Here is a 27,423-nt window from a genome sequence, read left to right on the forward strand (position 1 = left end):
GTGGTCGTTGGGGTGGTAAGGTTTAGTATGATGACATCATTACATTAACTACAGGTTGAAAATAATGTTCCAATGACTGGGTTTTCTTTTCATATTCTCTGTAATTGTATTTTGGTTAGTGTTAGTACTACATTAAAATGAAGATGGAACACAAGCCCACAGAGTATAGAAGACTGTTGGACAACTGTCGTCTACTACTCTCTTCTCCAATACATATTTTTGGAGCTTTCTTAGATGTTTAACAAAATTGATTGGCTACAGTAAAAACATCCAATAAAATGTAATATAGCATTATGAATTTTTAAGAGTACAGCGAACATAGTTTCTTAAAATAGTTGCTTTAAAAAATTTGTTGAATGATTGGACTAGTCCTGTAATATACCTAAATGGCCTATTCAAAATTTACACATAAAGACAGGTTATTTAGAAGAAAAAGAGAACTGTTCTGGTTTGTTGTGTGGTAGTTCTCCTAGATCTCATGTTGTGTGGACCTACTTTATAAAAACTGTTCTGGTTTGTTGTGTGGTGGCTATCCTAGAGGATCTCATTTTGTATGAACCTACTTTATAAAAACCATTGTTTGAATGTGAAAAGGTGGGTTAGGGAGAGATTGAAATTTGCAATAATGAAGTTGTCTTTCCTCAAGAGGTTACTTAGAAGTTAACCTTTACATACGGTCTTTCCATATAAAAAGTTATTTAAAAAAAAACCACACACTCACACTAGTTGTTTGTTAGGGACCAGGTAAATATTAATAAAAACTACCAAATCAGCTGGCTTAGCTTTTTATTATAAATTATTTTCCTTCACTTTTATTGATGATTATTTTGATGATGTGTGAGAATTTATAGTGCTCGAACTATTTAATTCTGCAGTGACTTTTAATTGAAATACTTGCTAATTTACTTTTTAGGTATATTTACAGTTAATTATTTTCTCTTTTAGGTGATGCTTCCTCCTGGAGCCCAGCATTCTGATGAGAAAGGTGCTAAAGAAATTATTCTTGATGATGATGAGTGTCCTTTACAAATCTTCAGGGAATGGCCCAGTGACAAAGGTAAAAAGTAATCTTACTTGTTAAAGGATTACTTACATCAGATTTGTACGAGATATAACAATTGTTCAACTTATCAGATGATTTAGGACATGTGTACACAAGTATTTTTTGATGGCTGTTTGCTGTACAGCTTTTTGCCTCCTTCCTAGAGGCAAAACTCAGTTTGTCTGAGTCTCAGACCTTAAACAAATGATAATACTGCAGGTGAATAGCACATCTCATGAAAAACCTGGAATATTAGCATTACATCAAGAAGTGAAAGATCATGGTTACAAGTTAACTGTTGCTCAGTAGAGAACCTTTGTGTTAATAAAGACATGAACATTTATTGCCGATTAATCGTGTCAGTGTTGAATATAGGTTGGTAGTCTTAAAATACCCACCGCCCCCCCCCCAAATTTTAGCAGGCAAGCAAATTTCTAGCCTCTTTAAAACACTTATTTAGTACTTTTTCTAAATGGTATAAAGTTAAACTTTATTAAAATTAAAGTCAAATTATCTTAGAATTCTAGGTTAATTTAGTGGAATTAAATGAAAATCAGATCAACTAAAATGTATATATTTTTATATAGATAGTGTTTGTGTTAATGTGTGTATGAATATATTTATTGATCATAAGGTTGTTTACCAATATAAGCATTCATTTATTCTTAGACTGGTATTGTGTTGTTTTTCAAGCATATGATGTCCTTGAGTAATTTAAAATAATCTTTGAAAATTGCTTGCTAGAGTTTTTCAGAACACACCAAGAGACTAATATTTCCTCTATTGAGTAAAAGTATACATTGGGTAAGCTCTGGCTCAGTGATTCCCTGGCAGATGGGTCTTGTTGGTGAATCTTTGAGTAGTAGACTGCCAGCACCTGGCCATCCAGGCCAGCCTGAGTTTGGCTGATGGTCTCCAACATTACTGTTCTAGGGATTTTAGTCTTTCAGTTGAAGAGGCGGCCACCAGACTACATCCCAAAGAAAACAAAGAAACATCTGGAAGGGAAGCCTTTGAAGGGGAAGGAGAGAGCTGATGCTGCTGGCTATGGCTCTGCCCTTCCCCCTGAAAAACTGCCGTATTTAGTGGAGTTAAGCCCAGGTGAGAAAGCTGGTCATACTGGGAAATAGAATAATGTGCATTTTTTAGCTTTAAATGCTTGTACTTTTTAATGCATCTTGTTTAAGTGGCCTTTCTATTGTCTGACTTAATGTTTTTAGACCATTATTTAAAATAAAAGATAACCCTCATAAGATGACAGTTAAAGAAAAACTAAAGGTTATAGAATATGTACATTTATGCACAAAAATAAAGTTCTCATGGACAAAAATGAGTAATAAGGAACAAAATTAAAATACTGTATCGAGAGTTTTAGGAGAGTTTAAAATGATCCTTTCACTTAAAAAAAATTTTTCCCAAGGTAACTTTAGTAAAATAATTAATCTACTAAAAATGACAAACTGAAGTTTACCCCCTCCTAGGGCAGATTTAATAGAGGCGCATGTGTGTGTGAATGTGTATGTGTATAAAATCATACTATTGTTTATAATGTATGAATGATGTCTAAAAAGAATAAAGAAATCCATCTTAATGAGAGGAAGGCTATTTGATTTTAAAATAACAAACTGTTTATATTAGTCCTCTCAATATTTTGTTTTTAGAACTCTCAAAAGCAAAAGCTGTTGTCTCAGGTTAGCCATCAGGTAGAGAAATCCACTGATATTCTTAAAGAAGTGTTTTATATACATATACATCCGAATGTAGTGTATGTATTTGTGTATGTGTGTGCTATATGTGACATACTTATTCAGCTAAAATTACGTCATTTCTTAAAATAGTGCTACATGACCTGCATTATAAAATACTCTGAAGATCAGAGTATTATGCCCCTTTCCAAAGTGCATTTGAATAAAGCTCAATTAGTAATCATAGAAAAAATTAGTAGAAAAATGAACCAGTTATGTAGATAAAATATGGTTCCATAGGCATGAGTTATGTTTTTTCTTTTTTTTTGAGCATTTATTTTTATTTACAAGGTTTGTTTAGTTTCTTACAGCTAAGTTATACTTAAGTAATGATTAGATATGGTATTTGTTGTCTAGCAGTCTCACGGTGCAGCTAGGGTATCTTGATACAGGAAGTGACAGCGTTGTTTTAATAGTTCTCTGATTTACAGTCGGTGGCAGTGTGGCTGTAGACGGTGGTTTTTATGCTTAATTATGTTTGAGGTCTTTTTTTTAATTGATTAGCTATTTGCGAGGAATATATTAGTATTGCTTTGTCCCTCAGTTCTCTGGCTGGAAGGTTCACTTGAAGTTTGGGAACCATGCCCTAGTGTTGTTGCTGTGTGTCTAGTGTCTGAGAGATCACTGGTACTTGGTCATCTGAGGTGATGGACGGCAACAGTGAGGCAGCTGTTCGTTTTTGAACTTAAAATTTTTTAGGATCTTTTTTGGGCATTGAGTCTGCCCTTTAAAACTTTACATTAAATGCTGGAAACTAACGATTGTTTACTCCAAATCCATATTTTTGAGAATTGAAGGGTGTTAACTCTCAGAGAAATTGATAAATAGCAGCCAACAGAATAATTTTCAAATGAGTAATAGGAAGTTTATTTTGGTGGAGAGCAGAGACAGGATGACCATTCATTCATTCATTCATTTGACATATATTTATTGAATACTTGTTATTTGTAATACACCGTTCGGTGCCTTGGGGATAGAGCACCGACAAAACCTTGGGAATTTATGCTCTAGTGAGAATTGTTATTTTGACTGCTTATTTCATACTTGTAGAAATACATGGAAGTTTTTTGTAGGTGTGAGAAGATAATAGATCGTAGATATTCTGTACTACTTTCCACCAAATACTGGCAGGAATGTATATTACATGCTTATTAATACATTGCTTTCCTCAAGGTACTCTGCTACCTTTAGTCAACATTCATTACCTTCTACTTTAGGCAAAGCAGGGGATACAAAGGTGATAAGATTGTTCCTGCCTTTAGGTAACTCACCCACCAGGAGGTAATCGCAGTACCATGTGTTGAGTGACTTCCCTCCTGAGTACTGCGGGCTGCCTGTGGGATAGCTGTGCTTACTGTTCCACAGGTGCCTACGTTCAGGTGTGTTACTGCCTCCTTAAGGGTGAGCTAGAGGTTGGTAGCAGGCCTGACTGCTAGGTCAGGGTCTTTCTTACACCAAAGCCATGTTCTTTGACTAGGTCATGATGTCTTCTTAGGTTTTCATTATTATCAGTTGCTCACAGCATGCTGAATGAAATTGATGTATTTTCCATTGATAAGAAAATAATGTTCATACATAATGATTTGTTGTGAATGAATAAGTACCATGTTTCCACTGGGCATGGTGTTGACCAAGCGTCTGTCCTCCGTGTTGAGGTCTGTCTGCTACGTGTGGGCAGGAGGCTTTGAGATGTGCATGTGTGCACACATTGTCTTCTGGAAGCACGGGGAATAAATGTGTAATTTTGTTCTTGGCTTTGGATTTGAATGTGTTCCTTAAGCAGAAGAAATCAGCCAAGTGGGGTGGTGGTCCTCTGTATGATTAACTCACCGTTGCTGTCCTGCTGCTCGGCCACTCACCTGTTGTCCTGCTGTTTCCCCTAACAGTCTGTACTGGTATCTAAAACACTGACTGGAGCCCTAGCATAGTCTTGTCCTCACAGCTTTGAAGGCTGGTGGGTAAAATGTACCTTTTCTTCCTTTGAAACGTGTCTCACTGAAGTTCACCCTATGCGTCTCTTCTCCTCCTTCCCTCTTCCGCGTGTTCTGCATGGTCTCTGTCCTGCTGATGCTGCCTTCACCTGGGTCCTGGCATGTGTCTTAACCCCAGGGAGAGGGAATCACTTTGCCTACTACAACTATCACACTTACGAAGGTAATGCTATGCTTAATACTACTTTTGTAACTAGAGCACTAATAGAACCTCGTGGGCAAAATAATGTTCACTCCTATTTTATGTATCAGTTTTTTAGTTGGTATAAATAACCTATTTTAAGAAATGTAATATCCTGTTATTTTATTTGTACCTAGTAAGTGTTCCATATCCAGCATTCATTTCATTTACCCACAGCTTATTGTGCTTCTTTGTTTCCCCAGGTTCAGCCTGGGCAGCAACTGAAGGCAAACGCAGCATTGGCTGTGTAGAACTGTAGGGTAAAGACAAAGTGCTGTTTAAAGTTCTCCTTGGGCTCTGTTCAACTGATCTATTTCCCTTCGTATTTAGAATATTAAAGAAAATGTTCTGGTAGAAGCACGATTGTATATGCTGGGGTTGCTTAGCTTTGGCTCTGCCTTTAAACGTGCTCCAGATTTATTGTAGTTATCGACTATGTGGAAAGACACTTGGGCACTTTGGGAAGAAATTAACTGTTTGTAGAATACTTTTTGAGGAAGGGGAGAGAATGTGGAATTTTTGGGTAGCTGACAGTTTCGTGTGTTTGCTGCTGCCTATGAGTTGACGATCCTACTTCTGAGGAGGAGAAGGAAGTGGACTACTACAGTCTCCCTCCCCCCCAGCGCATACCAAACACCATTCTACCTGCTAAATCCTGTGGTCACCATGTAGGTTCTCAGAACCTGTAAAGGCTAACTATGGTTTTCTCTTACTGCTGTGAAGTGGTAAGAAACAAGACTGGGAAGGGAGTTACTCCTGACCTCTCTGCTGGTGGGTTCCTACCTCACAGAGGTGGTGAGGAGGAGAGGCCGGGGAAGCAGCTGGCATCGCTTCCTTTCTCTGTGTCTCTGCATCTGCCCGTGTGGAACGGTGTGTGACTGCTCTTTGTCATCTCACAAGACACCTTCAGCAGCATTCACAATTCAAAAGAATATGAATGAATTTTTCTTTCATCCCTACACAGACATATTTTTCATGTTCTTATATTTTTAACTTTGCATTGAAATGATTGTTCTTGTTTCATACATGATTACTTGTTCCTTTTGCTTCTTTATAATTTGTATAATTTCTGTGTGTGACTATATTGTATTACTCTGTTTTCTTCATTTTTGGTATGATTATTTACTATTAACACACTGAGTCTTTACTGATTACATACTGTGGACCATATGCTGAGAGTTCAGTGCCAGGGTAAAGAGATTTTTTTAAAGCTAGCCACCACGGAGCTTGGAGATGAGGGAGACGAGGAATAGAAGTCATCTTCAGATGCGGTTAGTGGCATTGCTATGAAAAAGTAGATAGGACAGGACAGAAGAGGGACACGTTTCCTCACTAGGGGTGTTCATTGGAACTGCCGATGGCGTTTAAAACAAAACAGTAAATGTTCCTGGGGGATTTGGACTCAGCAGATCTGGAAGGAAACTACCTATGTCCAGGAGAATGGATGATTTTGGGGTTTGTTCTGATCAGGACTTTATTAGAATAGTTGGAGTTGAAAATTAAATACTCCAGCATGATGTGAAGCAACACAAATGATGCATTAGTTTTTAAATGTGTATTTGGTATTGGTGTCTCTCACATACTTCAGTCTCATTTTACCTTCACTCAGATGTCACAGAGTTCTGAAATATTTCATAAATAGAAAATTTTGTCATTAGGATGTGATTTTGTGTACCCTAAAATTAACATCACTTCTTACAGAAGTTACATATTCAGGGTGTCTGAGAGTTCAGATCACACCACCGCTAAGAGATTGTAGCAGTCTAAAACTCTGCATGTACGCTCATACCCTCTAAACTGTTTAGCTTCTGAAGCTCTCAAACCTTACATTCCTAATCTCAGTGACTAGAGATTTTATCTGGCCACTGACTCGGTGATTCTGAGTGTTACAAGGCAGTTGTGAAGCAGGTCAGGGAGACTTCATGCAGCCTTTGAAGGAAGCTTCACTTGGTGTATTTGCAGCACTAGACTGACTGTCATGGCTGTGGTACAAATGTTGAACTTTGAAATTGGATCATAATTCATGAATTCTTTGAGGCACATTTTCTTATATGTTAACAACTCTGAAATCAGAATAAGCCTTCAATTGACATCTTAGCTGGGATATAGTAGGTAGGAAAATGAGTAAACATGTCTGGTTGTAAATAGGATTGGCAGGACTGCTTCCTCTTCCTCCTCCTTCTGCCCCCCCCCCCCCCCTCCCTCATAGAAACTCATGCTCATGGAAATTAAAAATCCCAACAGTTCATAAAGGTAAAAAATGACCAGAAACCCAGTCTTCTTTCCCACCCGTCACTCTAGCTCCCCTCCAGGGAGCCAAGCTGTGTAACAGTAATTCTGAATCAGCAGTGGGCATTGGAATTACTTGGGTAGCTTATGCAGAAGACACATTCTTAGGCTTCATCCTCAAGGATTTTGATCCCAGAGGTCTGCGAAGATTGTGTGTTTAAAACCTCTGTCTGCAGTTCAGCTGTGCCTCATCAGCCCGTGCTGCGTATTGGGAGGGCGGAAGCTTACCTCTGGAAAGAGCTGGTCTCAAATGAAGGCCTGTGTCTTTGGGTCTTCATTTTGCTAATACAATTGCTCCTCAGAATCATTAGCAAAAGTCTAGGGCAGTGTGTTAGAGAAAATTTCTTTTTATGTAATAAGAACATTGAAATTAATGATAATGTTAATACTTTATATTAAACAGAAGTTGATATATTTCTTAATTTGAATTTGCTGTATCCAGTTCGTTAAATTGTGCCATATGTTTGGAGAATTCTTTGAAAAGAAATCCTGAGAAGTGAGAACAGTAATTTCTAAGACAGATAACTTTTTGTTTTTTTGTTTCAAATAATCTGACAAGAACATTAGACTTTGCAAATGGAACTGTCTTCCTTCTCTTCTCACAGATGGTTCCGACTCCAGAGATAAGCCAAAGCTTTACCGCCTTCAGTTAAGTGTGACTGAAGTTGGGACAGAAAAGTTGGATGACACCTCTATCCAGGTGGGCAGTGGCAGCGCAGGGCTGAGCTTCTGCTGTCGCGCCTGCCTCTCAGGGGGCGCGCATGGTACAGAGCCACCATGGCGACCCTGAAGGAATGAAAATGACAGATTTTGCATTTAAAGATACATCATTTGTCAACTCTGGGTCACTTTTCTCTGCTTTAGTGTGAAAAGAGCAGGGTATGAGTTTATGTTAGGTGACACCTCCAAAAACTTGGGCTGGCATTCCTCTGAGACTGCTTGCTTTTCTCTACCAGCCGTCTCCAACCTTTTTGGCACCAGGGACCATTTTCATTGAAGACCATTTTTCCACCGACGGGGAGCAGGGGGATGGTTTCAGGATGATTCAAGTGCATTACATTTATTGTGCACTTTATGTCTATTATGATTACATTGTAATATATAATGAAATAATTCTACAACTCAGCATAGGTTGGGGACCCCTGCTCTAAAAGATGGTGATAATGATTTTAGAGCTCTGTATCATGATTACAGGAGGTAACCTATGCAAAAGTGCCCATCACTGGGTCTGACACACATAGCAATAGCCATTCAATAAGTTCTAGTTAAAATATTAGCTGAACACAGTTTTCCACTGCTTAAAACAGAGTTTTAACACATTCTTTGAATAAGTGAGGTCAGGATTTATCACCTCTTTGAAGTTGAACTCAGACAAATCCTGCTTGTACTTATTGTTTCTCAGTTGTAAAATGATGGCTTCAGATTGTTAGTGTCATTTTCAGTTCTACCATTCCTTCATTCTTAGCACAGCAGTAAAAAAAAAAAAAAAAAAATGAGAATTTTCTGTTTGTTTTTTGAGATAGGATCTTGCTCAATAGCCCAGGCTGGGGTGCAGTGGTGCAGTCATAGCTCGTTGTAACCTCCAACTCCTAGGCTCAAGCGATCCTCCTGCCTCAGCCACCCGATTAGCTGGGACTACAGGCATGTGCCACCACACCTGGCTAATCTTTTTTAAAAAATATTTTGTGTAGATGAGGTCTCACTATGTTGCCCAGGCTGATCTCAAATTCCTGGCCTCAAGTGATCCCCCTGCGTTGACCTCCCAAAGTGCTGGGATTGCAAACATGAGCCTGGCCAGATAGGAATTTTTAATCATAATGATCCATATAGATTTGTCCATTAATTGTTGAATGAATGTTTGTCATGATGACTATATGCTTTTTAATGCAAAGTTATAATATGCTTTAAATCAGGTTACTGGATGCTAAAAATGAAAGGTCTGTTTTGACACTATTTTCACAGTGTTTAATTATTCTTATACTACTGGGGAAAATCCACTTTAAAAAGCACTGAAAATCCAGAGCTTATTAATTACATTTATCATAAAAGGGCTATTCAGTTTTGAAAATCTGTTTTTAACTACTGTCTACTTCATGATGAGTCTCTCGGGTGTCCTTCTGTTCTCAGTTGTTTGGCCCAGGAATTCAGCCCCATCACTGTGACCTCACCAACATGGATGGCGTGGTCACTGTGACTCCTAGAAGTGTGGACGCAGAGACCTACGTGGAGGGCCAGCGCATCTCAGAGACCACCATGCTGCAGAGTGGCATGAAAGTGCAGTTTGGGGGGTCACATGTGTTCAAGTTCGTGGACCCCAGCCAAGATCATGCTCTTGCAAAAAGACCTGTGGATGGAGGCCTGACGAAGGGCCCAAGACATAAGCCTGGGTAAGTGCTAGAGATCAGCCCTAGGATGCGGTGTTTTGCTTATGCTTAAGGTAATTTGAATTGCACGTGGATGACTTGGCTTTTTATTTTTTATTTTCTTTCATTTAAAAAATCATAGTGGGGTTTGTGATTCTGATTCTTGTTAATTTTGGTTGGTGTTAAAGGAAAGAAGACAGGGAGGTCTTAATTTCATCTTAAAATTGGAAGGTCTGATTGGTTTTAAATTATTTATATTTAAACTTTGTTTTTTTAGCCAACATTCTAAAACAACAGCTGTTCCTCTGTGAAACATTATAGTGTTCTATGTAATTATCTTATGTAACTAAGATTTTTAAATTTTTTATTGAGGTTTTTTTCCTATGGCTGATAACAGAAACACGTTAAGATCCCTAAAGGAATTCGGAATGTCTTAGCGCCACCCAGTGATTTTCTGAGGATTTGCATTGCAGGCCTGTTACAGGGGAAAAAGTCCTTTCTAATGGCACTCTAGTAAAGCTTTGTGGGGAGGGAGTGTGACTTCTCTTTGGTGATAGTAGTTTTAAAGACATCGTATACTGTTTTGCTACTTTATTATTTCTTTTGCAGTTGACAGGGAATTAATCTTGGGAAAACAGCTGCAGTAGCTTTTCCCTCATGCTGTTTAAAGCAACCAAAAAGTCCCCTGCAGCGTAAGAGCACACACACCGGCCAGCATGCTGGTGGTCTTCAGGTGCTGCCGATCTCATTGCTTTGTTTCATGGCGTAGCTTTGGCTAGCCGCCCGGGGCTCATGCTTTGGGCCAGGTGTGACTGCTTAGGACTAACGTTTTTCTCCAAGATAATCACTTTGTAGATTATCACATATATTCCTTCAGACAAACGGGATATTTGTAAAGTTCATGGGTTGTTTAAGAACTGTTCCCAGCCTCTCAGCTCGCCTTGAGCCCAAGTCTCAGCAAATGATCCTACTTCTTACTTCCCAAAGAAAACCAGCAAGTGCCTTTCCTGTCTGTTTCCCAAGAAAATCCGTTTCTTTCTAACTTTTTTGCCTTTAAATTGAATGTGTATCTAAATTCACCCTTCCAGCTTTTTAAATATTCTGTTCTTAAGGTGATATTTTTCATTTATCAGCCGTGTTCCCAGTTCTCTTGTCATTAGCTTTACATGGACTCTTTTCTTCAGAGAGTCACGTTCTCATGCTCAAGTGTTTTGCATTTCAGTCACCAGATTTTCTGTAGCTCTTCCTTCCTTTCGGCATCAGACATCTTGAGAGGGTGTGCCTCTACTTCCCATTTATTTTAAGGCTCACTGAAGTTTGGCCAAAGAGATTATTGTAGGAAAATTTTCTTCTGTTGTGTTGCGTATTGTCTTTCAACAGTACCTATAGTATTGCCTCTTGTCCATAAGTGTGCTTGATTTTTGAGTTTTAGTATATTTATTGTGATGTTTATTACTTAGTAGTAGGGTTTTTTTTTTTTTCTTTTTTTTTGAGACAGAGTCTTACTTTATTGCCTGGGCTAGAGTGCCGTGGTATCAGCCTAGCTCACAGCAACCTCAAACTCCTGGGCTCAAATGATCCTCCTGCCTCAGCCTGCTCAGTAGCTGGGACCACAGGCACACGCCACCATGCCTGGCTAATTTTTTTTTGTTTCTATTTTTAGTTGCCCAGCTAGTTTTTTCTGGTTTTTTTTTTTTTTTTTTTTTTTTTTTTTTAAGTAGAGATGAGATCTTGCTCTTGCTGAGGCTGGTCCCAAGCTCCTGAGCTCAGGCGATCCTCCCACCTGAGCCTCCTGGAGTACTAGGATTACAGGTGTGAGCCGCCATGGCTGGCCTGGTAGTAGTGTTATTGTCTGTGTCTGCTGCTGTGTATACACACAGTTCTAGGAGCAGCGTCTGTCTCACGCCTAGTTGGCTTTTCAGTTTCGCTTGGTAATGTCTTTTTTCTATGTGAGACAAGCTCCTATATTTTTGCCATATGGTTCCTGCTTCAAAGGCCTGCAATTATCTCTTCTTACCGTATCTCTGGGCAGAAGTGGAGATCCTTTAAGAATATGGCTTAGGTTTCAATGAGGAAAATGTGCTCTGAAATTTTTTTATTATTATATATTTTTCTGGTAAAAATGGTGAAAACTGTTTAGTGGTTAAATATACCATCCATAAATTAGAAAGGACTCTTATTTTTTTTATGAACATTAATTTTGCTCTAATATCAAACTGTTATAGAACTTTCTGGGTAACTTGTAATAACCCATGGACTCTCAAGTTCAGATTTCAGAGTTTGTCTTTAAATCCTTACTGAACAAGCAAGTAGCAGAGTTTGGTATTGATAATCAGTTGGGAATTCTAGGGTCTTCTGATGATACACAGACTCATTAATTTACTCATTGGGCACCATGTCATATGCTGTTATTGTGCTGAGTGCCAAGATGAGTGAGAAATAATTATTACAAAGATCATAATTCAAAAATATTGAAGTCGTGTATAAAGTCACTTTGGACTTGTCAGCATACCCAGATACATACAGTATGAATGGGCCCTGTTAAAGCTTGAGAGAGGTAGCTTTGGGGGGAAAAATTAAAGTGTTATGCATGTTATTATAAATTTGTTATTCTAGGGTGATAATTGTACATGGAATCAAGAAGACTTTGATTATACTCAGGTACTACCCGTAAGAGGAAGTGGAGGGTGAATAGTGCACACCTGTAGCTTTAGCAGGTGGCAGAGGAGGTGGACTGTCATTGTTCTTGCTCCTGTTGTCAGAGAGCTGAGCTGAACCTCCCGTTCAGACTGATGGGAACCCTCGGAGCATTTCTGTTTCTATGAATATCTGGCTGATAGGTGATGACTGTTTAATTTCACAAAACTTGGTGATGTATTGCGTAAAGTTGTGTGCAGAAAGGTGATGATTATTTAGCCTTTAGTAAAAGCATGGTATTATTTTGTATTTTACAGTGTTTTTATTTTCTTAGTCATGAGGTAGAGGAGGAATTTGTACTTGCTTTTATAATTTGAAAAATTGTTTTGCACTTCTGTATTACTTCCTTGTTTCATTCTATAGATTGAGCTTAAATGAAAGTTTCAGGTTTCCATGGTGCTTTGAAATTAGACCATATATTTTTCAAATATTGTAACGAAAGAGACTTCATTCTTTTTGATCACCTTGTGCGGAAATCCAGGAAATGTAACTACGGATCCATCTCCATTGGTTTCCCGGTGTTTAGCCTCTTGTCTTCCTGGGCTGGGTCTCTGATGAGCCGGGGCCAGTGGGTACACACATCTTTCTTTCATTTGTGCCGAGAATGTAGCCACTCCAGCCTATTAGACTCTTTAAGATGAGGCTTTGTTTATATTCTGAGTTAGTTTTTCATAATGATGTGTTTAGAAATTTTGGTATTTAATATGTAGAAATATTTGAAGAATCTGTTTAAACTAGGATAACCCTTCATCTGATTTACTAATATTATCAACAATTTGCCATTTTTAATTTGTAGTCTAAGTAGTGATATCCATGTGATCTAGGAAAAAATCATCAGATTGGCTTTCAAACAGGAGGGAAGCACAGCCCTGTGCCTTGCTGCCTATGTGGGCACCATCACCTTCCCTGTGTCCGTGAATAGCGTCATGGGCTCCTCAGTCTTCTACACATCACGTCATTTATGTGCCATCTGCTGCCTGGATAGATTGACATAGTGAAATAACCTCTTTTCTTTACATTCAGTTCCTTTTTATTTATAGTTTAAAAAACATCCTGAGAGTATTCAGTATACACCAGTAAGAAAAGTTTGTAAAATTAATGGGGTTTTTTTGTTCTATAAGTTCATGTGCTGAAAATAAAGCAATTTCTTAAAGATCCTGAACATTGGGATAGTTAGCTAAACTGTTCCTTCTGTATTATTAAGAAGAGACTGTGCCTTATCATTTGAAAGTTATTAATTCTGTGTTTCTTCTTTTTGTCCCAACAGAATTGTTCAGGAGACAACTTTTGATTTAGGAGGAGATATTCATAGTGGGACGGCATTGCCAACAAGCAAGGTAGCCAATTATATATTACCTGATAGGACTGTGTTTAACTTTATAGGACACCATGGATGTTTCCGTTATCCAAGGGGGATACGTTCAAAGACCACCAGTAGATGCTTGAATCCACAGATAGTATGGAATCCTACATGTACACTATGTTTTTTCCTATATATACATACATGTAATAAAGTTTAACTTATAAATTAAGCACAGTAAGAGATTAATAACAGTTGATAAAAATGAAACAATTATAACCATATAGTGTAATAAAAGGTATGTCAATGTGGTCTCTTTCTCTCTCAGTCACTCACTCTCAAAATATCTTTATGTGTCGTACTCCCCTATTTTCGAATGGCAGCCGACCTCAGGTAACTGCAACTGTGGAGATGGAAACCGCAGAAAGTGGGGGGAGTACTGTATGATGACAATATACATGTAAGACTTCTTTATGAAAACAGACTTCACAGAAGCCCCTAAGTGTGGGTTGTCCTAATCTGCTGTGTTACTGTAAAACACAGTGATGCATACAAGAAAATCAGCAGACCATTCCTTTTTCCTGAGGCCAGGATGTTGTGCTTTGTCTTCCAGGTGGAGCATACTTGCTTCTCCTGCACGGAACTAGCCCTTCTTGGTCAGATTACCCTACAGATAATATACTGCTCTTGTTAACCCCTCACTTTAGAGCCCGGATCCTTGAGGTCAGTTAACCCTCTGGGCACCTCACTTCCACAACATCCCTTATCTCTTGCATGATCAGTTCGTTTTTGTCCTCATTTTGGTTATCTCTTGCTGGATAACAAACCACTACAAAACTTAGTGGGCTAAAACAACAGCCATTTTATTTGTTTAGCACTGTACGATCTGGTTTGAGCTTGCCTGGGCAGTTGTTTGCTGGTCCTGCTGGTGGTCACTTGCGTGGCTGCATTCAGCTCGCAAGTCAGTTGGTAGCCAGTTGCTGGAATGCAGGGACAGCTGACCCCCTTCTCTGTGTGTCATCTGAGGTCTGTCCATGAGACCTTTCCCCCACTGGGGCAGGCGGAAGTCTTAGTCTTGTGGTGCTGCACAAGCACTAGGGAGCTTCCAGGGCTTTTTGAGGGTTAGGCCCAGGACCGACACGGTGTCAGCTCCTCTGCCTTCCATTGGCTGGAGCACATTACAGGCTCAGCCTAGATTCCAGGGGAAGGGGCCACTCAAGGTGTGGTTCACTGGAGGCCATGACACAGCAGCCTCCCACGGTCCTGGGGTGTCGTCATCAGCCTCAGAGCATGTTGAGCATCTCCGGTGTCACCTGTGCTTGCTGTCTCCACTGCCCAACTCCACCTTCCTTCCTCTGCTCCTGTTGACTCCTGCCTTTCCATAGCCATGGCTGTCAGGGCACTGATGGCCTCCAACTTCCCAGACCCGGGCTCGTTTTGTCCTGTCCCACTTGTCATAGCAGTTTCTAACTAGGCCACCTCCTCTTCCTTGATGCACATCCTTCTTTTGGCTTCTAGAGTATCACTTTCCCGATTCTTCCCCCACCTAATGGTTGTTCCTCCTCAGTCTGATTTGTTAGTACCTCTTCCTCTTAAGCTTGACTTCAAAAGTTTGAAGGGCTAAGGTTTCAGACCTAGGCCCCTTGTGTTTATGCATCCTTCCTAAGTTTAATATTGTCTAATTTTTTTTTTTTTTCTGAGACAGAGTCTCATCTCTTGCCTGGGCTAGAGTGCCGTTGTGTCAGCCTGGCTCACAGCAACCTCAAACTCCTGGGCTCAAGGGATCCTCCTGCCTCAGCCTCCCGGGTAGCTGGGACTACAGGCATGCGCCACCATGCCCGGCTAATTTTTTCTATTTTTAGTTGTCCAGCTAATTTTTTTCTATTTTTAGTAGAGATGGGGTCTGGCTCTTGCTCAGGCTGGTCTCGAACTCCTGAGCGCAAGCAATCCTTCTGCCTTGGCCTCCCAGAGTGTTAGGATTACAGGCGTGAGCCACTGTTCCTGGCCTAATTTTTTCTTTTTTTAAGAGACAATATCTCATTTGTAGCCTGGGCTGGAGTGCAGTGGTATGATCATAGCTCATTGTATCCTTGAACTATTGGGCTCAAGCAATACGCCTGGCTAATTTTTTTTTTTTTTTTTTTTAATTTTTGTAGAGACAGAGTCTCACTACATTATCCAGACTGTTCTCAAACTCGGCCTCAAGTGATCCTCCCACCTGGGCCTCCCAAAGTGCTGGGGTTACAGGTATGAGCCACAGTGCCTGGCCCCATCTAATGTTAATTGTCACTTAATGTGTGCCTTTGGCCCCGACCTCTCCAGACTCCTTTCTCCAGAGGCTTGCTTGACATGTCATATCCACTTGCATGTATTTATTTTAAATTGAACACAGCTAAAAGGAGATTAGATTTTCTTTCTCAAACAGGCTTCTTTTTCTGACCCTTCTCCATCTTAGTAAGTGACAGTACCATTCATAGCATTGCTCTGATGGAAACCTGTTCCCGGGTCCCAGTTGGTCCCTCTCTGTCCCTCAGCCTCTGCCTGCAGGGATTGCTCTGCCCGTCTGGCACAGGCTGTGGCCATTGTGGAGCAGACAGGGCTATGTAGCTTGTCCAGCAGTGGCCTGCTTCTGTTCTGCCTGGCCTGTCACTCTCCTCACATTTTAAAAATGTAAACCAGGTTCTGTCACTGTCCTGTGTTCAAAGCCCCAGTGGCATCTGACCCCAAATAATCAGCCTTCACTCTGGCCTGCCCAGCCCCTGTGACTGGAGCCTGCCTCCCTCCCAGCGTATGTCATCTGGCCACTGCTTGTTGCTGACTCAGGTCCGGCCCCCTGCGGCTTCCGTTCTGTGCTTGAAGGCCTTTCTTGCTCTTGCCCTTGGTTTTCACATGAGTGGCCCCTTCTTGTCTCAGACCCCAGTTTAAAGCCCACATTTTGACCAGGTTGTCCCTGAGCATCCCGTCACTATCACACCACCTTATGCAAACTCTCTGTGCAGGCTGTATTACCATTTGGTACTTGTCCTTTTGTCGACTGACTGTAGAACGTGAGCTCTGACAGCAGAGGTCTTACTTCATGTGTCACTACTGTATTTCTAGTGCTTAGAAAAGTGCCCATGCGTGAAAGAGACATGGGAAATGCCTTGTCAATAACTGAGTGAGTAAGTACTCCTGGAGCCAAATAGCACTGTCTTTATAAAAAAAAAAATTAGTTTCTTATAAAAATATGTGTATAGAAGACTTGGTAAATAGAGGAAAGAAGGTTAAAAAATGAAAATTATTCATCCACAATTTATCCTTGACCCTTGGTAATAACATCTTGTTATCCATTCCTGACCCACTGACCTATTGCAGTTTAGATAGTGCTGCCCACACATCAGCAGCTCTGTGTCTGTAGCTGTATTGTATGTAAATAATCATTGTGCTTGAGTGTATGTGTTTGTAAGCACAGCTGTCATGGCACTTTGTACTGATAAGCATTTTAAACAATGTTGTGTGGCATTGGTTTAATGAAGTATGATGAATAGACAACAAAGTGTTATATAGCCATTCCAAGTCTATAATATGAAATAAGTGATAGTGTGAGATGTTTACAGCTTATGAAAAAGAATATTTGTACAAAGTAGGTTGTATAATTCCATTTATGGAAAGCAAGAAAAACTAAAGATACATACAGTACTATGATAATCTCTAGGTGATAAGGTAAGGATGATTTTTATTTGATTCTTATTCATGCTCAATTTCTTCAGCAAACAGATGTGATGTAATAAGAAATTTTACGTGAAATTTTTGCTACAGTGAATTTCATTACATATAAAACTTGTATTCTGTTATGATGATTTTTTTAATATAGGTAACTCATACTTTTTGTTTACCCACAAATGCCATACAAGTGTTTAGAAAGGTGTATTGTTTAGAAGTACTTAAATATACTGTGCTGGCTTACCATATAATATGTGTTTTTCCCCTGTGTTGATTTAGGGCAAGAAATAAACCAATTTCTGTACAGAATTTATTAGGTGTTAGCTATAATGAGTAGGATTTCTAAATATGTTCTTAAACGTAAAAAACAGTAGACCCTACCTCTTCGTGCTGTACATATTTTCTCATCTTTTATCCTGGTTTTCAAAGAACTTTTTGGAATGAAATCACTGTTTTTGTTGTCCTTTTTGAAAAATCGTTGTATATATGTGCCACTTTTGCATGCCTGGGTTTTAAAGCCAGCCCCTATCTCTTTGAAAATGGAAGTGGCTGTGTGTTTTTATTATTCTTTTAATGCCAGTGTGCTTTGGGCACACCCTTGTGGACATGGTGTCCTCAGCCTCGCTCTGTTGTTTTCTGGCCTGTGCTTTCGCCCTCTCTGCTTGTAAGCCCCGCACCCGATCTCTGCCTGCAGCACCGAGTGTCAAGCTTGGTTGGTCTGCACGTGTTCTAAACACACTGTGCTTTTCCTTTGGCATAGAGCACCACCAGACTGGACAGCGACAGAGTGTCGTCTGCCTCCGGCACAGCTGAGCGCGGGATGGTGAAGCCAATGATCAGAGTAGAGCAGCAGCCAGACTATCGCAGGCAAGAAAGCAGGTAATTTCATTTTTTATTGTGAAGGAAGTAAAAGTATTTTTAGTTCAGGGTTTGGGATAAAGATTATTCAATTTATAAAGGTTCTGCTGACATTTTAAGCATGTTAGCAATACTATTTTAAGAGTATTTCCTTTCCCTGTTATTGAAGTGAAAAGCAACGCTTTATTAATAATCATATCCCTCACTTATATGCCATAATGTTATCAAGTGGAAATAGGCACATCAAATTAAAATGTTGCCATTTCAGATTTGCTGCTTTGTGAAAACATAAAGAGAAAGGGAGTTTTTAAAGGATTTTAATATTTGATAATTTTTATTTTTAGAGAAAGCTGGTCATTTTACCCATTTCTAGCAGAAATCTTCATCTGTTTAAAAATACGTGAAGCTAAAAATGATTTTGAAATAGGTATTTTAAGAACTGAGAGTGCCATGTTACCATGTCTTATGCTCTGATGGGATATGTCTCGCTGTTGGGATAGATGGAGGATGAATTATTTTTTCTTCTGGCATTGTTCTTACCTAGATTTTTTGGGTAGAGAACTTCAGCCTTTTCTTATTTCCCTTTCTTGTAATTTTTAATATGTGTCACCTTAATAAATTAGAATTCTATTTCTTATGACCTCTAAAATTTTTTAAATGTTGAAAAGTAATGTCAACGCCTTCAATATGGTTGTTAACTAACAGGTGATGGGTGCCACATGCTAACTAGTTTAAACTGTATCATTATTTGGTGCTGAACACTTCTACTCTGTAGCTCTAAATGGACTCAGACAGAAGTAGGGAAATACTGTATGACTTGTGTGATGTTCTCATTGTCAGCAGTGAAATGGGAGCATGGCCCTTTTGGTGCTCTTCAGATTTTTGCAGAGCCCATGCTGTTTCCTGTCAAAGATCCAGTAACTGAGACAGACAGCTGAAGCAGGTGACTTGCCTAGGGTCACCTGTCACTTCAGTCACAGTGATAGGTACTGCTTCTTCAGTTTCTCAACTTCCAGCAGAGGGCACTGTACATTGCAATATTTTAACATCATTCATCACAGTAATTAAATATGTAGATTCATAAGGGAGTCTCAGGTTTTTACTTTATTTTCGTTTTGTACTTTTGGTTCTTGTAAGATTTGTGTTGGCCCTGTGAATTTTATTACATATAATAATAAATAGTTTACTTTCTGTGCTTGTACTTGTTTTTGACAGCATGTTGTAGAATAAGATGTCCAGAATGGTAAATTGGTATCGTAAGGAGTAACCCTGTCTTGGGGTTATAAGGTGATTGAGAAGCATATATTATAGTTCTTAGTTCAGAAGTATTTGAGTGATTGAATAAATCCACGTGGGGAAAGGGAAAGATCAATTAGGATAATGATTTTAGGATATGCAAAATCAATGATTAATAAATATATATAGTTGATAGTATGTTAACACAGTGTAAAAATAGCCATATGATAATTGTATGTCTGAAATTATTTTTTACCCTAAGCACATATTTTAATTAAAATTTTTGCAACATAAGCCGGGCGCGGTGGCTCACGCCTGTAATCCTAGCTCTGGGAGGCCGAGGCGGGTGGATCGCTCGAGGTCAGGAGTTCGAGACCAGCCTGAGCAAGAGTGAGACCCCGTCTCTACTAAAAATAGAAAGAAATTATCTGGCCAACTAAAAATATATATACAAAAAAATTAGCCGGGCATGGTGGCTCATGCCTGTAGTCCCAGCTACTAGGGAGGCTGAGGCAGTAGGATCCCTTAAGCCCAGGAGTCTGAGGTTGCTGTGAGCTAGGCTGATGCCACGGCACTCACTCTAGCCCGGGCAACAAAGTGACACTCTGTCTCAAAAAAAAAAAAAAAAAAAAAAAAAAAAAAAAAAAATTTTGCAACATAGTTTGCTTTGCGAAGACTTATTAAAGGTTTTATTTGAATTATAAATATGCTGCTTTGTTGACATTAAGAGAATGATGAAAAAAGTTGAACCTTTCTTCTCATTCTTACTTCATTGTCACTCTTTTCACATATACAATATTGGAATAAGCATTAAATTAAATACTTAATTATTATATTTTAAAATAATAATTTTTGGCTGGGCACAGTGGCTCACGCCTGTACTCCTAGCACTCTGGGAGGCCAAAGTGGGAGGATTGCTTGAGCTCAGGAGTTTGATACCAGCTTGAGCAAGAGTGAGACCCCATCTCTATAGAAACAGAAAAATTAGCTGGGAGTCATGGCATGCACCTGTAGTCCCAGCTACTCAGGAGGCAGAGGCAGGAGGATCACTTGGGCCCAGGAGTTTGAGGTTGCAGTGAGCTACGGTGATGCCACTGCACTCTACCTGGGGTGACAGACCAAAACTCTGTCTCAAAAAACAATTTTTTTTTTAAATACTAGTTTTATTCAAGGAAAAAATCCTATTAAATAATGGGAATGACTTTTAATTGTCACTGATGAATTTTTTTTTTTCTTTTTCTAACGACAAGTTAAACTCCTTGGGTTTACCAGATTTGTTAAAATAAATAATTGGTAAATTTTATCCAGGTTCCTTTTATGGGATATTAAATTAAAATAACTGCCTATCTGCAATTTTAGATGTCTATAAATATGGAAGTATAAGAGACATGTTAAAATAATTGAGCATTTAAATTATATTGTTTATAAAAGCATCTTTGTTCTCCTAAGTTGTTGAGTTAAATTATTAAATCGTAGACTGGATAACAAACTTTGAAGCATATACTTTGATGAGAAGATTTTTGTTTTTGCTTTATTATTATAATAGTTTGTGTTAACTCACATTATATTCTTTTCTCTTTATTCATCTTTTGGTGCATGGAGAAGATGAGGATGGATCCTCAACGATTTGCTGTAGAAAAAGAATTATTTTAGTTAGCCAGTTTATATAGACTTATAAGTCTGTAATCATCCCAAGTTGTTCTTTTTCATTTTTGAAGAAAAGTCTTTTATTGTTTGCATTAATGAGTTCAGTGAGTGAGGCATCGATTGCAAGTACTTGATGCTGGCAGTTCGTTGCTAGTCATCTAAGACTGAAATGCTGCCAATAAAAATGATCGTCATTCTAAGTCACTAATGAGTATTTCTGATTCAGCTATGCTGATAACTGATGACTTTCCATTTCACCAAATATGAATATTTATTTGAATAAATATTGATCTCAGTTTAAGTCAATAGATATTTTCATCCTTGTGTAAGCCTTTATAATCCCTGTTATTTAATTTTTAGTTAATTTCACAGAAGGGCAAAACACATATTCTTTGGCTTTTGCTGTCATTTTAATTTCTTATTTTTTCAAACAGAGTTTTTGAGAATTCTTCCTGATTATCTCTAAAATGATAAAGATATTGAAATGTTAGGAAGCTAATAACTTGCCCATGTGTTTGTTTTGATTAAGTGTAATATTACACATAAAACATAGCTAGTAGCAAACTTAGAGCATAACAATTAAGTGGCTTGAAGTTCTAATCGTATGTCTAAGTGAACTGAGCATTATCCATTGAGAAAATATAAATCTGTTAATATAAGCAGATCTAAACTGGATTTGTAATTATTTTTCTTACATAGTTCAGAATGTCTGTGCCTAGTAATGGCTTTCAAAATGTTTTGAACCTTGGGCACAACACAAGATCAGATTTTATATCTCACCTTGGTGGGCACACACATACAAATTCATACATTCATAACTGGAAGAGAAGTTTCACAAATCAGTGCCCACCCTTATGTCCTACCAATGGGTGGTGACCTGATGTTTGAAGAATTCTTTTGTAGAAATAGAAATGTACCCAACCTTTGAATTAATTTGACCCTGAATACTTGGAAATACATCAACATTAGCACAATGCTAGTTCTTAGAAATGTTCCAAATTATAGTTCCTCCTTACTTACGATTTTTGCCAGTTCCTTTTCTGTATAGTGTCAGGCTAAACTGCAGAAAGTACCTGGCATTTATGCAACCTTAAGAAAAAAATGTGAGTGAGTAGAATGCCTTTTCTTAAGGCATGCATTATTGTGGGGGTTGAAAAACGGTAATACCGAATGGCTGAAGGCAACTTTCATCAGTCATCTGTCTAACTCTGTATCAGCAGAGAAAGACAAATAAATAATGACTCAGTCCTAGGAGACTTTTCTGTTTTAGTTATACTAAAACTCATTTTCAAGCTCAACATGGTTCAGTTTTCTGTGTGTCTCTTAGTAGTATCTTTTCACTGTCACCTGAGACATAGGCATAGCAGGTGCAAGACAGCTTGATCTCTGTACTAGACATGAAATGTTCATTAATAATCCAGAGTCAAGTCAGATCTGTTCTCATGGTGGAGGTGTATACTTCAAGGAGCTAACGACCGTCTGTCAAGAGTTGTGATAAGATCACTCCCAATGTATTCATCTCAGGATTTGAATAGGTTACATGTGAAAACAAGGGATAGTATTATTTATTTTACTGTTGAAAAATGTATATAGAGATTAAAAAATAGTTGCAGAAATATACACAGGTTGTCTGTGATATTTAGCCTCATGACCTTATTTTAAGTGATGTCAACTTTCTTCCTTTAGAACACAGGATGCTTCTGGGCCTGAACTGATACTGCCTGCAAGCATTGAATTCAGGGAAAGTTGTGAGTAATTTCAGATTCCATTGTTAGTGAATTATTTCTTGATCCATTTTACTCCATTTGATTTTTCATGGTTTTTTTTTGTTTGTTTTTTCTTTTTTCTTCTTTTTTGAAATCTTTTCACAGCTGAAGATTCATTTTTATCTGCCATTATAAATTATACTAATAGCTCTACAGTCCATTTTAAGTTGTCCCCTACATATGTATTATATATGGCATGCCGGTATGTATTGTCCAGCCAGTACAGACCTGATATCAGTCCTACAGAACGCACTCACAAGGTCATTGCCGTGGTCAACAAGATGGTGAGCATGATGGAAGGAGTCATCCAGGTAAGTCCTGCTGAAAAGCCGTGCCCACCCAACAGTCATGGTTATAACTTTTAAGTTAGTGAATTCTTTAGTGCTTCCAATTTGGTTACATGTTTGACTCTATCTTTAGAGTTTTTTTTTTTTTTTTCTAAAATAAAAGTTACATAAATAATATAGAAAAATGTATAGCTTTAAAAAGTTGAAAGGAAATGTAAACCTTTTTTTAAATAAGCTTTAAAATAAATAAACTGTGTGTGTGGTAACATAATGATCATGAGAAAGATCCTTAAATTTGTAATAGTAGTTGTAAGAAAGTGTTGAGACTGTCGGAGCTTTCTTAGAATGTATTTTAAAATAATTGATTGAGAAGAAATTTATGTGGCATAAGGTTGACCATGTTGAAGTGAACAGTTCAGTGACATTAGCGCATTCTCAGTGTTGTGCAACCACCACCTCTATCTGGTTCCAAAACATTTCCATCACCCCAGAGTAAAACCCCTTAACCAGTAAGCAGCTTCTCCCATGCCTCCCTGCCCCCAGGCCTGGGCAACCACCTTCTTAGAATTTTTTTATGGTTATAAAAAGGCACTTGCTCCTTTATAATGAGCCTACTATGATGTTAGTAGTACTTGTCTGGGTTTTTTTGAGAGCACATATGTAGGTATAGTGGACATCATGACATATTTTTCACTTAAGATGAAATGTTTTCATAAACCTATTTTAAAAATTTCAGGAAATAAGGGTATTCTGTTGGTAGAATGGTTTGGTTCCTCTATGTATTCTCAGTCTGCAATTGATAAAATTGACACAGCAATTTTTCATGGTCACAGATAATTTGAAGATTTAATATTTAAAATCCTTAAAAGTAAATTTATAGATTCTTAAAAAGTTTTCGTAAATCACTTGTCAGTGCTGTTGCTCACCTTAATACAACTCTAGTTAGATGGTTTGGTTGTTTTTTCCTGGCAGGATCATTTGAGGGAAGCTGAGATAATCTTTTATTTCTTCCCTCAGAATTGTTTTAAAAGGCCAAAATTTTTCAAGAAATATTTCTTTCGTGTTTGAGTGATTAGCATAACACAAGTTTTCTGGGGTTATGATTCTTTTACCCAAGGTAGGAAATAGACAAAAAGGGAAGTCCTTTTATTTGGATACCATTGTGTTACTCTCACATCATTATTTTACAAACAAACGTGGATTTCCTGTTCAGTTGTCATTCAGAGCCATTGTCTGTCTTCCATCTTGTCTGGACTTACAAAGCCTGTTTCGAACTGGGAAACACCGGTTATCAAACTGCCTCGGGGAGACTTTCCCTTTCTGATGTGAGCGAGTCAGTGAAATCACTGTCACCAAAATAAGTCTTTTAAACTTTAGTTTTAGTAACCAATTGGAGGAATCTTAAAGTAGTGGAAAAGAACTGTAATAGTAGTGAATAATTTAAATCTACTTTCAAAAACAAAGAATCTATTCCTTTTAGTATAGGTGTAAGTTCTTTATATATTTTTAAATTCTCAACTTTCTCAACTTTTATTTTGATTGTTGCCATTGGCTTGTCCTGTTCTCTCATCCTTGTTAATTAAACCGGGGGAATGGACTCTGATTTATGGACCTGTAAATAGTAAGCACACAATTTCATTAAAAGATGTTTAGAAGTCCTTCCTTTGTAAATCTTTTAAAGAGATCAGTATGTTCTCGTGTGTTTATTGAAACATCACCTTTGTAGATAAATTCTATGAAAATTCAGTTAGTTATTGTGCCAGTGTTTAAGATCATAAAACTAATCCTTTAAATCATATACTTCCAAAACTGCTCCAGAACCATGAATGAAAATGTAATTTGGGAATAACATAGCTAAATGTCGTACCTTCATGTCGTACCTTCATGTTAGTGTTTTGATTTTTTTAAGCTATCATGATTGTTCACAGTTTCTTTCTCTCGTTCTGCTTGATTTCCCTCGTCTGTTTTTCTCCAGGAAGTAGACCAGGGTGACCAGGTAGGACATTCTGCTGGGAGCTGATCCTAGCTGTGTTGCTTAGCTGAGTTCTCTCATGCTGCTCCCATGTCAGACACAGCACTACAGCAGCTGGACTGAACAGCTCGTAACACTCATTCAGCGCCCGAGACATGCAGTACTAAAACCCTTTTGACTGCGCAGCCTTTGTCAGCATTTCATAATTTCTGCTTACTGCACTTCAGCGTGGATATGAAATGACAAGAGTTCTGTTTCTCCTCTTTATTATTTATCCTTGGTTCCTATTCTTTGGATCTCATCTGAGGTTGCCTGGCCTGCACATGTGGTCGGGAGAGGATGCGATAGATCAGTACTTGATACTGAGTTGCATGGTGTCCAAGCCGGTGACTACAAGTATCAGGGTGGCTGTGGGTAACCATGGATACATGTGTGTATGCTGCACAGATTACCAGATAATGCATAATCTACAATTTGGTGTTATGTTGTTTGATATCTCCATTTCTCCACGATTCCATGAATTGTACTTTATTAAATGTATATGTCTATAAACATGAATTCTAATAAGTAGTTGCAGTGGTTTTTATAGTATTTACTTTCCGCTGCTTTGTATGCACCTAAATTCCTTTGCAAGTATCTGGTATCTGTGGTAAATACCTTGGTGAAAATGGGAAGGTACTGGTCTATCTTCAGCAGCTTTTCAAGAGCATTCCTTTTATTTCTGTTATTGTTGTTTCTGCTGCGTTGCTCATGGACGTGTGTTCTGTCCACAGAAGCAGAAGAACATTGCAGGGGCACTTGCCTTCTGGATGGCAAACGCATCCGAGCTGCTCAACTTCATTAAGCAGGACAGAGACCTCAGTCGAATCACACTGGATGCCCAGGACGTTTTAGCACACTTGGTCCAAATGGCATTTAAGTAAGGAATGCATTTTTGAAGATGATGCTATTGTTTAAAGAATTAAGTCATATATTTTCTTGTTCAGTTTTCAAAACTAACTTTAAAGGTTTTTTATTTACCTTAATTGAAGATGTGTATCCAGAAGCATAAATAAGTATATGTAAAATGTGTTGACTTAATACTGAATTCAGTGAGTTGTGTTTCAAAATTCTAAGAGTAAAACTCTGTTTTTTTGATAGAAAATATTTCTAAAGAGTCCAGATTTTGATAACAAGTCTTACAATGGCAGTGTGTCATGCTGAGATTATTAAAATTGCTTATGTATTTTCAGGTACTTGGTTCACTGTCTTCAATCAGAACTTAATAATTACATGCCAGCCTTTCTGGATGACCCTGAAGAGAACAGTCTGCAAAGACCAAAAATAGGTTAGGCTATTCTTTGATTCCCTCCCTCTCTCCTGCTCTGCCTTCTCATTTAACTTCATTTTAATGTTTAGTACATGTAAGGGGAGGTAATTTTAAAATAAATAAGATGATCTATTTTGTTTGTCAGTCTTTAGAATAATAAACTTTAACTATCATCTGTTTTATTTATAAATAGTTGTTTGGTGTGTCATGCTGGTCATACTTTTTTCAAAAGTCTGTTAAGATGAACTTACAGTGTTAAGTGTAGTTAGTTAATAACTACTGAGTTTCAGACCATGTCACTGCTTCCTATTTGAGTAAGTTTGGTGTTTTTAAAGTGATTAAACAGCAGTTACTACCTAACTGCTATTATCTAAGTTTACGGTGAATCCCAGGAGTTCTCCTTGGGTGACATGTTGGTCCCTTGCCTTCCCGTCCTTTGTCTCGGGCAGATGACGTGCTGCACACACTCACGGGAGCCATGTCCTTGCTGCGACGCTGCAGAGTCAACGCTGCCCTGACCATCCAGCTCTTCTCGCAGTTGTTCCACTTCATCAATATGTGGCTGTTCAACAGGCTGGTGACTGACCCAGATTCGGGGCTGTGTTCCCATTACTGGGGAGCAATTATCCGCCAGCAGTTGGGACACATTGAAGCGTGGGCAGAGAAGCAGGGCCTGGAGCTGGCCGCTGACTGCCACCTGAGCAGGATCGTGCAGGTGTGTGCTGCCGGCTGCACTCCCACAGCCGCTGTGCTTCATGGTGAACAGGTCTGATTTTACGATGGGCACGAGCTTGGATGCAGCAAAACCTCCGTACCCTCCTTCTGGGGCTTTCACTTGTGCAGATACTGCAGTAGTCATGTATTAGTGCCCGGGCTGCTGTAGCAGAGTGCACAGTGAGCATCACTCACCTGAAAGTCCGAAATGCAAAGGCTCCAAGTGTGCTGCCCCAGGTTACCCTGGACACATGTGTGTGCATAGCATGTGAATGCAGAGTGAGGAATGATGGTGATGCCACACAACCACAGAGTGTCCATGTG

At 38.7% G+C, this 27,423-nt stretch overlaps 1 protein-coding gene across 1 annotated transcript in view; it reads left to right on the forward strand.

Moving 5' to 3' along the window:
* The window catches only part of AFDN (afadin, adherens junction formation factor), a 145,031-nt gene that overhangs the window by 63,220 nt on the left and 54,388 nt on the right, over nt 1–27,423 (forward strand). The window contains 12 exon segments of the mRNA XM_045544730.1: nt 946–1,057; nt 1,976–2,143; nt 7,854–7,948; nt 9,376–9,635; nt 13,576–13,645; nt 18,071–18,189; nt 22,738–22,799; nt 22,923–23,128; nt 25,080–25,100; nt 25,850–25,995; nt 26,309–26,403; nt 26,835–27,100. Of these exon segments, the coding sequence (XP_045400686.1) occupies nt 946–1,057; nt 1,976–2,143; nt 7,854–7,948; nt 9,376–9,635; nt 13,576–13,645; nt 18,071–18,189; nt 22,738–22,799; nt 22,923–23,128; nt 25,080–25,100; nt 25,850–25,995; nt 26,309–26,403; nt 26,835–27,100 (1,620 nt within the window).

This window comes from Lemur catta, chromosome 2 (assembly GCF_020740605.2).
Source record: "Lemur catta isolate mLemCat1 chromosome 2, mLemCat1.pri, whole genome shotgun sequence".
NCBI classification, from domain to species: domain Eukaryota; kingdom Metazoa; phylum Chordata; class Mammalia; order Primates; family Lemuridae; genus Lemur; species Lemur catta.